Genomic DNA, 13,403 nt, shown 5'->3' on the forward strand with positions numbered 1-13,403 from the left:
TTTCCCAATAGTTGATAGGCGGGCCCCAGGACAGCCGCGTTAATTGCTGCAAGTCTTGCCGATGTTGAGAAATGAGGTACGAATATCGGTGGCCAATCGGGATTTGTGGATGCGGCAAACGTGAGCAAATCGGGCCAGCAAGCACCTAGGGGCCATCTTGAGGATGCCAAAGTATCGGACCCCAAGGTTTGTGGACTGAAAATCGCACATGAGCAATCACAATGGTCGCGGGTAACCGCAAACTTCGGGCCGACACATACCTACGCAGTACTGTGTACGGAGTAGTCAAGTCAGGTCTGCTATCCGTACTCCGTAGAGACCAGACCGTAGCTGCCGAGATCTTTGTCGGATTTCTGGTGGCCAGTGGCTCCACGGACACGCACATCAGCGGGTGGGCACTGGTTCAGGCCTGGCTTGGCTAGGATCCCATCACGACCATTTTGCGGGGGAAGAGTCATACCACCGCCCTGATAGGCCGATGCTGTTGTCACCGCCTGGGCAGATCACACAGATTTCTTCTCGTGTGAGTTGCATGTTTTTTGTTGTCGGATTGCTCAGCATAAATGTCTTCCAGCCAGTCAGGGCTTATGTTGACGACTGACATAGCTGATAAGGCCTGATGTATAAATGAAGGTGCCGGCAGTGATACTCCGTACACCATAAATACATCGATGGAAAGGGGGGGAAAGAAAGAAGAACAAAAAGAAGCAATGAAGAAGCTGCACCTTTCTTCTCCTAGCAGGGGTTGTCGTCTGGCCCATCTCGAAAAGCCCGTGCTCTGTGGCTTGAACAGATGGCCTGTCAGGTACCTGCCATGTCCAACACTATCATGTGGGTCTTTCCTGGATGGATGGCATTCCACCGCCTTACCTTCCCAGGGTTGGTAAGGGGACCTCCTTCCACTTCAACGCTGGCAAGACCACCTTTCATGAAGGTTCGGCTTAATAAGGCACCTACCTAAGGTAGGCACCATCTACCTGATGGTACATTAAATTGGGTAAACAGTTGACGCGTGGGGAAAGAGATGAGCTGAACAGCTTGATCCTGCCTCATGCTTCAAAGGCACCCTCTAACGTGAAACCGAAGCCGTGACTGTGTGTTTGCACAAAAGGACTGTTCTGTCTTGGGTTCCTGTTGATAAATATATCGTAATCATAAGAAAGAAAGAAAAAAAAAAAAACAATAGGCCCATCGCGTCATCCGGCGAGAAACATATGGAAAGCTGCTGCGCTGCCGTCATTTCCATTCGTGCCTTCCCCCTTCCCCCTTCTCCTTACCCCATACCCCCCTACCCGGCTGCTGCAGACACAATAGGCAAGTACCCACCCACACCCTCGTCTTTCCGCACCGCCACAACAGCCTAGCAGCCCGCTCTTGCCATCCCAAGGTACCCAGAACGTGGGCCGCACCTGCTGTTCGGTGGGTTTGCGCCTCGCTTACCCTCGTCCTCAGTTCCCCCTGCTCACCAGAAAAAAAATATTTGTATTTGAGGTCGCGGCTTGAGCCATCCCTTTCCTCTCTCCTTTCCCTCCACATCACAAATTCAAGATCCTGTGTCACCGCGCAACGCAACGTCGTCTGTCAACTTTTTTCAAGCTTTCTAGGGCACCAAGCTACCCTGAGAAAATTCCCCCTCATTGTTTCAGAGTTCTAATCCACCGAACTTCCATTCTCCATCAATCTCGAATCTTCGTTCCTGTCACCGGGTCCAAGTTCGCACGTCATCTGTTATCACGCACTTCACCGAAACGCAGCCTCAACCACCACAAACCTCCGTCTCCATCCACCAGACCAACACCGCCAAAATGTCTGCTGCCGTCGAGAAGGTTTCCGAAGCCGTCAATGACGTTACCAATGCTCTGAGCAATGCCACTATCTCCGACAAGGCCGCCGATAAGCCTGCCGCCAACAACGATGCCGTCCTCGCCAGCGCTGCTGAGGGACGCCGTCTGTACATCGGCAACCTGGCCTACGCGACAACTGAGGGGGAGTTGAAGGAGTTCTTCAAGGGTTACCTTGTGTAAGTCGTCGCGAATCTTCTCGTTGTCACTTTTGTCGTCACCGACCTTATTGTCGACTACAACCTGTCGTCATTCCATCATGGGGGCGCCTACTGTAGGCGGTAGTGCGAGCTTGTTGATGAGCAAGCTGTACCTTCCCAAAGCACCTGTTCCCCACATATCCTCTACGGCACTGCTTCTGACATCGCATCGATGCCCACTTGCTTGCATCGTTTGCACTTGACTCACGATGCATCGAGGTTGAGCGTCGCGTTGCGTCTGTTACTGCCCTGCTGCTGTTGTTGCCTAGACCGCTTCTCTCAACTGTCACGATGTTGCAGCGTGGCCTCTCATCCCTCCCCTGCCCCGCAAAATTCCACCCACTTGCGTCACACATGCCAACTCATACTGACCCGCCTTTTCTCATAGCGAGTCCGTCTCCATTCCCAAGAACCCTCGCACCGACCGACCTGTTGGCTACGCCTTTGTCGACCTCTCCACCCCTTCTGAGGCTGAGCGCGCCATCTCTGAGCTTTCAGGCAAGGAGATTCTCGAGCGTAAGGTCTCTGTTCAGCTTGCCCGCAAGCCTGAGCCCGCTGGAGAGAAGACTGAGGGTGCCAACGGTGAGGGTGCTGGTGAGGGTAACCGCCGCCGCGCCTCTGGTCGTGGCCGTGGACGTGGCCGCGGCCGTGGCGGTCGTGGAGCCCGCGGTGGCCGCAACGTAAGTTTAGGCGAAAGAATAGTTTGCGAGAAGCTGCTTACAAATTTACAGGAGGATGGCACTCCCATCGAGGGTGCTGCCACCGAGGTTCCTGCCGGCGCTCCCGCTACCTCTGAGGTTCTGCCTCTGACCGATGCCACCAACAAGGACGCCGCCAAGACCCAGAAGGCCGGCGAGTCCGCTGAGGCTCGTGCCCCCCGTGAGCGTCGCGAGCGTGGCCCTCCCGCCGACGGCATTGCCTCCAAGACCAAGGTCATGGTCGCCAACCTCCCCTACGACCTGACCGAGGAGAAGGTATTATCTCATCATTAGCTCGGTTTATGGCCTAGTGCTGACACATTTCAACAGCTCAAGGAGCTCTTTGCCGCCTACGAGCCTTCTTCCGCCAAGATCGCTCTCCGCCCCATCCCCCGCTTCATGATCAAGAAGCTTCAGGCTCGCGGCGAGCCCCGCAAGGGACGTGGCTTCGGCTTCGTTACCCTCGCTTCTGAGGAGCTTCAGCAGAAGGCTGTTTCCGAGATGAACGGCAAGGAGATTGAGGGCCGCGAGATCGCCGTCAAGGTCGCTATCGATAGCCCCGACAAGACCGACGAGGAGGCCAACGCCCCCAAGGAGGAGACCAAGGCCAACGGCACCCAGGAGGCTGCCACCGAGGCCACGGCTGCTCCTGCTGCTGCCGAGACCCCGGCCGCCGCTCCCGCCACCACCGCCTAAATGTAGGCGACCAACCTACAGCCCCGGCAATGCGTCTCGGCCCCACCTCCCGAGCCATTGCCTTTACGAGCTTTACGATGCGGTACCTGTTACGACGATTTCAATTTTTTTGGAAGTGCCCACCAAAAAGGTGGCCAACTACATCTACGTCTGCCTTTTGACGAGATTCGCTCTCGGTAGATAGGCCAAACAAGATGTGCAGGGCTGCCACCATCCCTAAACTAATACACATGATCTTACCGGCCACCTCTTCTGTACTTGTTACCTAACCTCCCATTTTCTCCGTCACCCTATGCTGGGTTGTAAATTAGCTTAAGCTGGAGGCGGTCTAAAAGGAAGAGGAAAAGTTTGGCGCAAAACGTTTCAAATCGGGTAGCTTTTTACAGTTCACAAAAAAATACAAAAGGGCGGTGCAACACCAAGAATTGTCCAGAGAATGCATCGTCGTTGTCGAGTGATTTTAAGGTTGTGTAATGTGGTTCGAGTTCGCAGAAATCGTCTGAACGGCTACTGACAGAGTGCTGCCTTGCACAGCTTGCACATGGAGTTCCATGGCCATACGATTTTAGGTATGTAATTCCTAGGACCTGGACACTTTTCGTTGACCACTCGGTGGGAATCCGTGGTTGGTTTCAGTGGTGCATGTATGGCGTTTCGAGGACTATCATTGGGTGGCGGCAGAGCCCCAAAAGCCAAGTGTCCCAGACCGAAGTCTGGACCTTTCCTTGTCTGTCGTGTCTCCAGCAGAGCCCCATGGAGTTGAAGTCCCCCGGTCCACCTTGTATTTTGAGCCGTGACTACCTGACCGACCTGAGAGATCCAATATGTTGCCTCGATTGCGTAAAGAAGTATTCATAAACTCAAGCAGGGCAATAGATACATAGATCTTGAAGCACACACTGGTTGGTCGGTGTTACCAGAGACTTGGTAGCTCACGTGTTCGTCCACCTGGGCCAAGAAACTCAAATACATGGATGAAATTGAGGGCAACGTCAGTCACTAAAAGGTACCCAACCCGACCAGACGCCCAGACTCCCGCACCCTAGTCGGCTGCCAGCAAAACCCCTTATCGGCATCGACAAAGCCCCTCCACAACTCCTCTGCGACAAGACAACCTCCCACGTACCTAAACCTGCCCTTCTTTGCCACGCATTTCTCCCTCATACCCAAATACCAGCCCTGAGCCCTTCCCACGATGGCTTCCAAGGCCATGTGGGAGGTCGATCCCGAGACGCGCGCCAAGGTGAGATTCCTTCCAGGTCGAATACCTCGCTTGCGACTTCGCGACTCGCCGCTAACCCAACGTCTCCTCATAGCTGGCTGCGATCCAAAAGGAGGCCAAGAACAACGTCTGCTGTGATTGCAACGCACCATCCCCGCAATGGGCCTCCCCGAAGTTCGGCATCTTCATCTGCCTCTCGTGCGCCGGTGTCCACCGCGGTCTCGGTGTGCACATTTCTTTCGTACGCAGCATTTCGATGGACGCATTCAAGCAGGTCGAGATCGAGCGGATGCGCCTGGGTGGCAACGAGAACTGGCGCAACTTCTTCGAACAGCACGAGGACACCAAGATGAGAGGCATTTCGTGGGACGACGCGACGATCGCGGAGCGATACAGTGGCGAGGTCGGTGAGGAGTGGAAGGACAGGCTGTCTGCCAAGGTCGAGGGCAAGGAATACGTTCCCGGCGAGAAGAAGCCCGCACCAGCACCGGCGGCGAAGCCCGCCAGCCGAACGGGCACGCCTCTCAGCAGCACGAACAGCCGCTCCGCCAGTCCCGGCAGGAAGGTCAAGGTCGACGACAAATACTTCTCCAAGCTCGGCGCCGAGAATGCCTCCCGATCCGAAGACTTGCCTCCCAGCCAGGGAGGAAAATACGCAGGATTCGGCAGCAGCCCCATGCCCGAGAAGAAGGAGGGCGGTATCCCGACCGTGGATGATCTGCAAAGGGATCCCGTGGCTGCTCTGACCAAGGGATTCGGCTGGTTCACAACAACCGTTTCCAAGACGGCCAAGACGGTCAACGATGGCTACATTCAGCCCACAGCGAAACAGGTGGGTGACTCTTCTACTTCAATCATATCTCCTCCGGCGCCGGCCCGAACGAAGAACTCCGGACTAATCCGACGTCCTCCTTGAAAATAGCTTGCCGAATCCGACTTTGCAAAGCAAGCGCAGATGGCGGCGGCCAACGCGGGCCGCGTTGCGCAGCAGGGTGCCCGCAATGCCCACGACGGCTTCAACCGCTTCGTCGAGGGCGGTCCCAGCCAAGGAGGGCAGGGCGGAGCCTCGAGACAGGCGCCGTTGGATGAGAGCAAAAAGGACTTTTGGGACAGCTTCAGCAGTCTGGCGGACCAGAGGCAGACGCAGAGCGGCAGCTCGATTGGTACGTCTGCTATGGGCAAGAAGACTGGAGGTGCCGCGGCACCGGCTGCGAAGAAGGACAATGATGGGTGGGATGACTGGTGAGTGCGGGCGTTATATACGGTGTCCGGAGAGGGGGTGTAGGAATTGAGTGGGTGAGCGGTTGTTGTGCTTCGGTAGGCCTGCAAGTCAAAGAATATCAATTTAGACTGCAATGTCACTTGTTTCGATCTTAGAGACGCTATGCCCTGCAATGTCTACTAACTGTGCAACTGTTGAGCTAAGTGTGTCTAATTCTCTCATGTCGACAGTGTTCTACTGGGTGGATAGAGTTGAGCGAAGCGAACGTCTCAAAGCCGAGATGCCTTCATATGAGGGCGGGATTTCCAAACGAGTAATTTGACCAAAAATGAGAAGCTTCGGGATTATGAGCCCGCAAGTCGGCGTCTACGCTCGAATGACCGAAAAGGGCTTACGGTGGGGCGGTGACCCGAGGTTAGCCGGTATCGCTAACGACGGATGTCCCATTTTCCCCAGTGACGACACGGACCTTGACCATTGAAGACCTCGAGCTCCCACCACACCCTCCAATTCCCATCTGCGCAGTACCACAAGCAACCCCCTCCACACATCAACGCCGGGCCATTGAAGAAGCAGAGAGAGAGCCTAGTCATGTCCGCACTCCGAATCCTCGTTCCCGTGAAGCGGGTTATTGACTATGCTGTACGTCTACCGAAGCTCTGCCCACGAGCGCAATTGGCACTACTGCAGAAATTGGCTTGTGATTGTGGTCCTCAACTAACATCAATGGTTCCACGAAACTAGGTCAAACCCCGAGTCAACAAGGCCCAGACGGGCGTCGAGACGGCCGGCGTCAAACACTCCATGAACCCCTTTGACGAGCTCTCGGTCGAGGAGTCAGTCCGCATCCGCGAGAAGAAGCGGGCGCCCGGCGGCGTCGAGGACATCACCGTCATCTCGGCGGGACCTCCCAAGGCCATCGACGTGCTGCGCACCGCCATGGCCATGGGCGCCGACCGCGCGATCCACGTCGAGACCAAGGAGGGTGACGACCTGGAGCCCCTGAGCGTGGCCAAGCTGCTGCGCAAGGCCGCCGAGGAGCACAAGTCCAACCTCGTCATCCTCGGCAAGCAGAGCATCGATGACGACGCGAACCAGACGGGCCAGATGCTCGCTGGCTTATTGGGCTGGCCGCAGGCTACGTCGGCGAGCGTGGTGGAGTTTGGCGAGGGGGATAGCGTAAGCGTCACGCGCGAGGTTGATGGTGGCGTGGAGACGGTCAAGGCGAAGTTGCCGATGGTGATTACGACGGATCTGCGGCTCAATGAGCCGCGGTACGCGAGCTTGCCGAATATTATGAAGGCCAAGAAGAAGCCGCTGGAGAAGAAGAAGCTGGCTGACTACGGGATCGGGGTTGAGAAGAGGTTGAAGGTTTTGAAGGTCACTGGTGAGTTGTTCTTTGCGCTCTTTGGCGAGGCATTATTCTTCTTTTGTCCCCGACACATTTGCTGAAGAAATTGGGCTGGTTGTGTTTTCTTCTGGAGAATTTGCGAGCTAACGAATCTTCACAGAGCCCCCTCAACGCCAGGGCGGCGGCAAAGTCGAGGACGTTGACGGTCTCGTTGCAAAGCTCAAGGAGCTCGGTGCCTTGTAAAGGGCGTGTAATGGCCTGTACCAGTACGAAGAGACCCTTTTTTGCAATAGAAACGATTCAAAGGCAGGCTTCTCGGATGTTCGGACATTATCGCGGACGCAGTGTTCGGAATACGAATGCACTTTCGAGCCATCAATGATATCTCACGGCACAGCTTGACTAACGCAACATGTGGGTTGCATATGATACTGATATCGCAGCTGTTTTACTACAACACTAGACTCACGGGACTCAGAGCCCTGCATTGTGGAAAATCAATGTACCCGGTCCTAACCTGGGCGTGTCACATGAAGATTTCTTGTTGCCACACCATCTTGTATGGCTCGGATCGGCTGACTTCTGCCATCTTGAAGTCGAGGGAGAACGATAAGCGACATAATTATCAATTGTTCAGATGAAAAAGCAAGCTGATATACCTTGCTCCCCTTAGCATCTCGGTCGAGGAGCTCGGCGTAGAGTAGGTGTTACGCGGTAATAGTCCTCTGCGCTGTCGAACCTTGTCAGATGGTTGTGATTGCGGACCATAAGAAAGTCAACGGAACGGTCCGGTCAGCGACGTGAAACCGAGCACGTAATGTACCGCCCATTTGGAACCGGCGAGAATGAATTCAGATTGCAAGGTATCTCGGAGATAGATCTCGGAATGCGAAGGCACAAGGGACGCGAGATGTGGTTGACCAGCATGAACGTTTGCTGTACTGAGTTTGCTAATTGTTCTGACTCAAACCCTGCGATGTGCGTCGGCTCGTCTAGGAGGTAGGCTGATCTCCAAACGAATGGCATCGATAGCATGCAGAGTTCACCACTGCAGCCTGTCAGTATCTCCTAGTATCAATCAAAAAGGGCAAAAACACAAAAGCTTGGGTGCGCGGTCCGGGAATCGAACCCTGACTGCGCTACACCTACGAAGCCCTCCATCTGCTTGGGGGAGCAGACTTCTCAGGGTTTCTCACAAAGTTCGTACCCTAACGTCTCAATGCGCTATACCGCTCGGCCACCGGGCTCGATTGGGCTTGGTTGTGAAAAAGGGCGCTCGATTTGAATATAAGGCAAGGCAAGCACTCCTACGGCAGGTGCTCGTCGGGATAGTATTCACAAGGCAAGTAATCGGCCGAGGCGGGTCGGGTGTATATTCCGCAGGACCAAACTTGGGATCACAGAGGCCGTCGTCCAATTTTCTACATCAGGTTCTGTCCCCTGTGACTATCGATCTTTCAGCCATCACACCTGGCTATACGAGCTCCCACCGGCAGCTTTATCAAACTCCATCGCCTCCTGCAGCCCAACAATGCTAAACAGCTTCCTCGGCGAGAAATCAGACTTTGTCCCGACCACGCCCGTCTCCTTCAACCGGGCCAGCGAATCGCGAATCGCCTCGTACGCCGGCGCGATTGCCGCAAACGGCACAATCATCATGCGGTACCCCAACTCCTTGGCCTCGGCCGCCGTCCACGACGGCGTCGCACCGTGCTCGACCATGTTCAGCAGCACCGGCGTTGGCGCAAGGGCCTGACACGCCGTCCTCGCCTCCTCCGCCGAAGTCACGCCCTCGAGGAAGGCGACATCCGCGCCCGCCTCGACGGCCGCCCGGAGCCGGCGCAACGCCTCGTCGAAGCCGTGCGTCTGGATCGCGTCGGTGCGGGCGATTACGACAATGTCGGAACCGATATTGCGGCGCGCAAGGGTGGCGGCTTTGATGCGGGAGACGAAGACGTCTGTGTCGACGACTTGTTTGCCTGTCAGGTGGCCGCATCGTTTGGTCTGCACTTGGTCTTCGATGTGGAGGCCCGCGACGCCGCTTCGGGCGTATTGTGTGACGGTGCGGGCGACCATGTTGGGGCCGCCGTAGCCTGTATCTGCGTCGGCTACCAAGGGGATATTAGGGTCTAGGTTGGCGAGCATTTCGGCGTGGGAGCGCATGTCGTCTAGAGTTGCGAAGCCGAGGTCTGGGAGGCCTAGTTTTGAGGCTGATGTTCCTGCGCCGGTCTGGGTTTTCTCGTGTTAGTGAAGGGGTGGGAGTGAGAGTGAGATGCCAAGTGTGAATATGTGTTGGTGGGCTTTTACCATGTAGAGACCGTCGAAGCCGACTTCGAGTGCGATTCTGGCGCTAAAGCCATCGTAGACGCCTGGTAGGAGGATCAGGTCGTCTGTCTCGTTGAGGCGTTGCCGCAGCTTTATTGCTGCCGAGACTGGGGTTTGGGGGCTGTCGTTGCTTGATGTCATTTTAAGATTCGATTGCTAGATCAATTTCTCGATAATGGGTAAAGTCTGGTTGATTTCAACTCTCCAGGCCACCTAGTGATATAAAATGAACTGCCAAAATAAAGTTGGAATCTGATTTCTATATGAAATTGCGCTGAGCGACACAGAGATAGAGACAGAGAGAGAGAAGAAGTTCAAAGTCCGAGAAAACCCCGCCAAGACGCGCCGATGGAAATAGTTCATATCCGGGGTTTTTCTAACCGACATCGCCTCCTTCATGACGCAACTGCCGTGGATGCATGCGGTTAGGCTAATGTTGCGTTGAATTATTTCCATCCCCACATTCCCGTAGTTCCCTCTTATTCCTTCAACGACTCCCCATTATGAGAATGAGGTGCCAACTCGCCATTCGGACATTTCGGGCAGACGGCAACGGCTTACTGGGAAGTAGTCTATTTCCACGACTGGTCGACCATTCAGAGAGCCTCACGTTCTGTTGCGGGGTGGAGGGAGGGGTTTGGGCCTTATTCCCGTCTTGTTTGCTGGGCTTTTTTTTGCTGAATAATTGACAAGAATTACTCCTTTGTACGTTTGGATGAGCGCCGAAGTCGGTTCGATTTTGTGTGCTTGCTTCCATTTAGTTTTGGGACCTCGGAGCCGTTGCGGCGAGCTTATTCGGTTATTTGAAATGAGTTCGGAGATGTTGAATGTTGGATGAATATGTAAATGGGGGCGAGCGGAATAGTCTATGGAGTTTCCACGGCTCTCATTGAGCTTCGCAAGATGGTGTGAGAATGTCAGGAGTGTGGATTGGGCGGGTTGTGTACGGCATGTCACTGTGAGACGCATTGGTGCAATGGCTTCGGTGTTGGGCAAAAATATCTCTGTATCACATGTGTACCATTGATCTAGTATTTCTTACTTGGTCAACTATAGGTGACTTGTGATGTAACTTCGTTGAGCATATACATCCCCTGTCTTTCTTGAATCATTCAACGAGAAAATCCGCTCATTACGCTGTATATGATAGTGGCCATTCTCTCTATATGAGAGAAAGAAACAAATGAAGACCACGATTCTGAAGGTCCGGTCCTTATCATACTCCCTCACGGAAGCGCATCGGCCGAGTTAAAAAAAAAGTCTCCGTCCGATCACATGCTCGTCCATACCACAGCAGAGGGGCAGCATTGGACGGTTAGAAATTTCGACCAGCTTGAGCCCAAGCTTTCGTAGATGAGCTACCATCTTTACCCCCCTTTCCCCCTCCCAACGTCACAGCCGCGATGCGTTGTAGAGTTTAACATTTTAACATTTTGCATACATTACCTTGGTTGCCGCCGAGCAAATGTAAGCATCTCGGGCTCCCGGGAGTTTTAATTTTGACTTTGGAGCCTGGAACGTTGGTGATGGGCATTCCCGTCCACCCCCGCTCAATGAAGTGAGAATACAATCATTCATAGTGACATGCTGAGACCTGATTCTAACAGTGGCAACTGGCAAACCTGGAAGCCAAGCTCGTTATCGGAAGCTACGGTTTTCGGCTTATTGATGTTTTGCTTTGTTTTTTTTTGGAGCCACTTCGCATGTGCTGCCATGTGAGTGATGGGCAAATGTGTATGTGGAAGAGGGGAGGAGGGGGGAAGGAATATAAGCCTTTTGGCTTTTACCATCCAGGTCATGTCAATGTCCGAAAGCGAGGCGACGCCAGCCCGGCTTGACTCGATATATCAAAAAGGCAAAAAGCTGCCAGCCACCACACCGAACCAAGACTCCTCGGTCATCAGTTCATCCTTCTTTACCCCTCTCCGCTTCAGTTCGAATAATTCTCTCGCGTGATAAAATCGTAGCCTGGAAGGAATCGGAGTTTTCGCCCAACATGGGTAAAATCACCTCTACGAGTAGAGAGGAGGTCTCGGTCGACACGATCGAAAAGGGCCCGCTGCCCTCCGCATCACCGTCGTCGTCGCCGGCGTCTTCATCATCCCCGCAGCTCGTCCTCGAGGCACCCGATGAGGTGGTCATGGCACACCCCGAGTGGCGGGCGGCGGAGAAGAGGCTGGTGCGGAAGCTGGATGTGACGCTCATGCCGGTGATTTGGACGCTGTACATGTTCAATTACCTCGACAGGAATAATCTCGCGTACGTTTTTTCTTGTCTCTTTTCCTGCGGTTTTGGTTCCCCTGATGTTGGAGTTGGCGGTCCGCTGTTCCGTAGCAAAAAAGGAGCTGTTCGCAATATCTGACGTATAATGATGATTCGCGGTATAGACAGGCCAAGTTGGACAAGTTTGAGGCGGATCTCGGGCTCGTGGGGGAGCAGTTCAACACCGCTGTAGCGATATTCAACGTCGGGTAAGTCCTTTTTGGTGATGCTTAGCGGCCTCTCTCTGCTGGCTTGGAACGCGGCTGACCCTCTTTTTGCCTCGGCGAATTTAGATACATGGTCGCCCAGTTGCCGTCCAACATGCTCATCACCCGCGTGCGGCCGAGCATATACCTCCCATGCTGCGTGCTCCTGTGGTCGTGTGTATCGGCGTCGACGGCCGCGGCAAAGAACTTTTCGAGCCTCGTCGCTATTAGAGCGATTCTCGGTGTTGTCGAGGCACCGTTCTTCCCAGGGGTAAGTGACACAACTCGTGCTTTTCTCGCGAACATTTCCCCGTTTTCGAGAGGCAATCTAGCTTGTTTCTGCCCCTGAAGCGTAGAGACTCCTTGACCTCTTCAGAACCTCTGCTGATCAATGGGGTGGGGGAAAATAGATCTTCTACGTCCTCTCCTGCTGGTACACCCAAAAGGAAATCGCCTTCCGCACAGCAATCCTCTACTCGGGTATGCTCGTCGCGACGGCGTTTTCGGGGCTCATCGCTGCCGCCGTCTTTGCGCACCTCGACGGCGCGCGCGGGCTCGCGGGCTGGCAGTGGCTCTTCATCATCGAAGGGGCGGGTAGCTTCGCGTCCGCGTTCGCGGCGCTGGCTTTCCTGCCGGACTACGTCGGGTCCCGGACGGGCATGTGCTCGTGGCTCATGTCGGAGCAGGAGCTGCGGGTCGCGGCGCAGAGGATGGCGGCTGATCGCGTGTCGGTGCCCGAGGAGAAGTCGAGTGTGTGGAGGGGGCTGGGGCTTGCTGTTAAGGATGCGAGGACGTGGGCTTTTGTGAGTTTCCCACTCTACCCCCTTTTTCCCCTTCATTTTGATCCTATCGCTGTTCGAGGAAGCGCAGCTATCCCCTCCCTGGGAAACGTAAAGTAGAAGAGAAACAGGTTCTCGACTGACTTGAACGGCGCTCGCAGGTCTGCATGATGGCCTTCTACCTCTCCTCCCACGGCCTCAACAGCTTCTTCCCAACCATCGTCCAGGGCTTCCACCTCGGCTCCAACACAACGACCCTAATGCTCACCGCGCCCCCCTACCTCCTCGCCGCCGCCGTTGCCCTCTGCGTCGCCGTCTCCTCGGACCGCCGCGCCGACAGGGGTCTCCACATCGTCGGCCCCGTCTGCGTGGCCATGCTCGGCTTCGTGATCTCGGCGGCGACGACGAACCGGCCCGCGCGGTATTTCGCCAGCTTCCTGTACCTGCCCGGTGCCTTCGCGTCGACGGGGTTGATTTTCAGCTGGGCGGCGAGCGTGGCGAGCGAGACGCCCGAGAAGAGGGCCACGGCGACGTCGATTGTTTGTTTGTTGGCGCAGATTGGGAATATTTGGAGCCCGTATTTCTTTAGGCCGGCGGATAA

At 55.0% G+C, this 13,403-nt stretch overlaps 5 protein-coding genes across 5 annotated transcripts; 4 read left to right on the plus strand and 1 right to left on the minus strand.

Moving 5' to 3' along the window:
- Positions 1–1,805: 1,805 nt before the first annotated feature.
- N0V96_005859 (uncharacterized protein) lies at positions 1,806–3,435 on the plus strand (the record flags this gene model as incomplete). The annotated part of the gene is made up of 4 exons (XM_065757512.1): positions 1,806–2,020; positions 2,430–2,721; positions 2,776–3,015; positions 3,070–3,435. The coding sequence occupies 4 exons, from the start codon at positions 1,806–1,808 to the stop codon at positions 3,433–3,435; spliced, it is 1,113 nt and encodes a 370-aa protein (XP_065613855.1).
- A 1,195-nt stretch (positions 3,436–4,630) lies between these two features.
- On the plus strand, positions 4,631–5,903 carry GCS1_1 (Zn finger-containing GTPase- Activating Protein for ARF; the record flags this gene model as incomplete). Its single annotated transcript, XM_053189520.2, has 3 exons — positions 4,631–4,678; positions 4,752–5,489; positions 5,580–5,903. The coding sequence occupies 3 exons, from the start codon at positions 4,631–4,633 to the stop codon at positions 5,901–5,903; spliced, it is 1,110 nt and encodes a 369-aa protein (XP_053052973.1).
- Positions 5,904–6,470: 567 nt separating this feature from the next.
- GCS1_2 (Zn finger-containing GTPase- Activating Protein for ARF) lies at positions 6,471–7,473 on the plus strand (the record flags this gene model as incomplete). Its single annotated transcript, XM_053189519.2, has 3 exons — positions 6,471–6,521; positions 6,624–7,266; positions 7,391–7,473. The coding sequence occupies 3 exons, from the start codon at positions 6,471–6,473 to the stop codon at positions 7,471–7,473; spliced, it is 777 nt and encodes a 258-aa protein (XP_053052972.1).
- Positions 7,474–8,694: 1,221 nt separating this feature from the next.
- Positions 8,695–9,696, minus strand: N0V96_005862 (uncharacterized protein; the record flags this gene model as incomplete). Its single annotated transcript, XM_053189518.1, has 2 exons — positions 8,695–9,459; positions 9,538–9,696. The coding sequence occupies 2 exons, from the start codon at positions 9,694–9,696 to the stop codon at positions 8,695–8,697; spliced, it is 924 nt and encodes a 307-aa protein (XP_053052971.1).
- A 1,855-nt stretch (positions 9,697–11,551) lies between these two features.
- N0V96_005863 (uncharacterized protein) lies at positions 11,552–13,403 on the plus strand (the record flags this gene model as incomplete). The annotated part of the gene is made up of 6 exons (XM_053189517.1): positions 11,552–11,814; positions 11,943–12,026; positions 12,111–12,294; positions 12,434–12,826; positions 12,964–13,341; positions 13,392–13,403. The coding sequence occupies 6 exons, from the start codon at positions 11,552–11,554 to the stop codon at positions 13,401–13,403; spliced, it is 1,314 nt and encodes a 437-aa protein (XP_053052970.1).

The sequence above is a fragment of the Colletotrichum fioriniae genome, assembly GCF_027942845.1.
Source record: "Colletotrichum fioriniae strain IMI 355084 chromosome Unknown scaffold_6, whole genome shotgun sequence".
Classification (NCBI taxonomy): Eukaryota; Fungi; Ascomycota; class Sordariomycetes; order Glomerellales; family Glomerellaceae; genus Colletotrichum; species Colletotrichum fioriniae.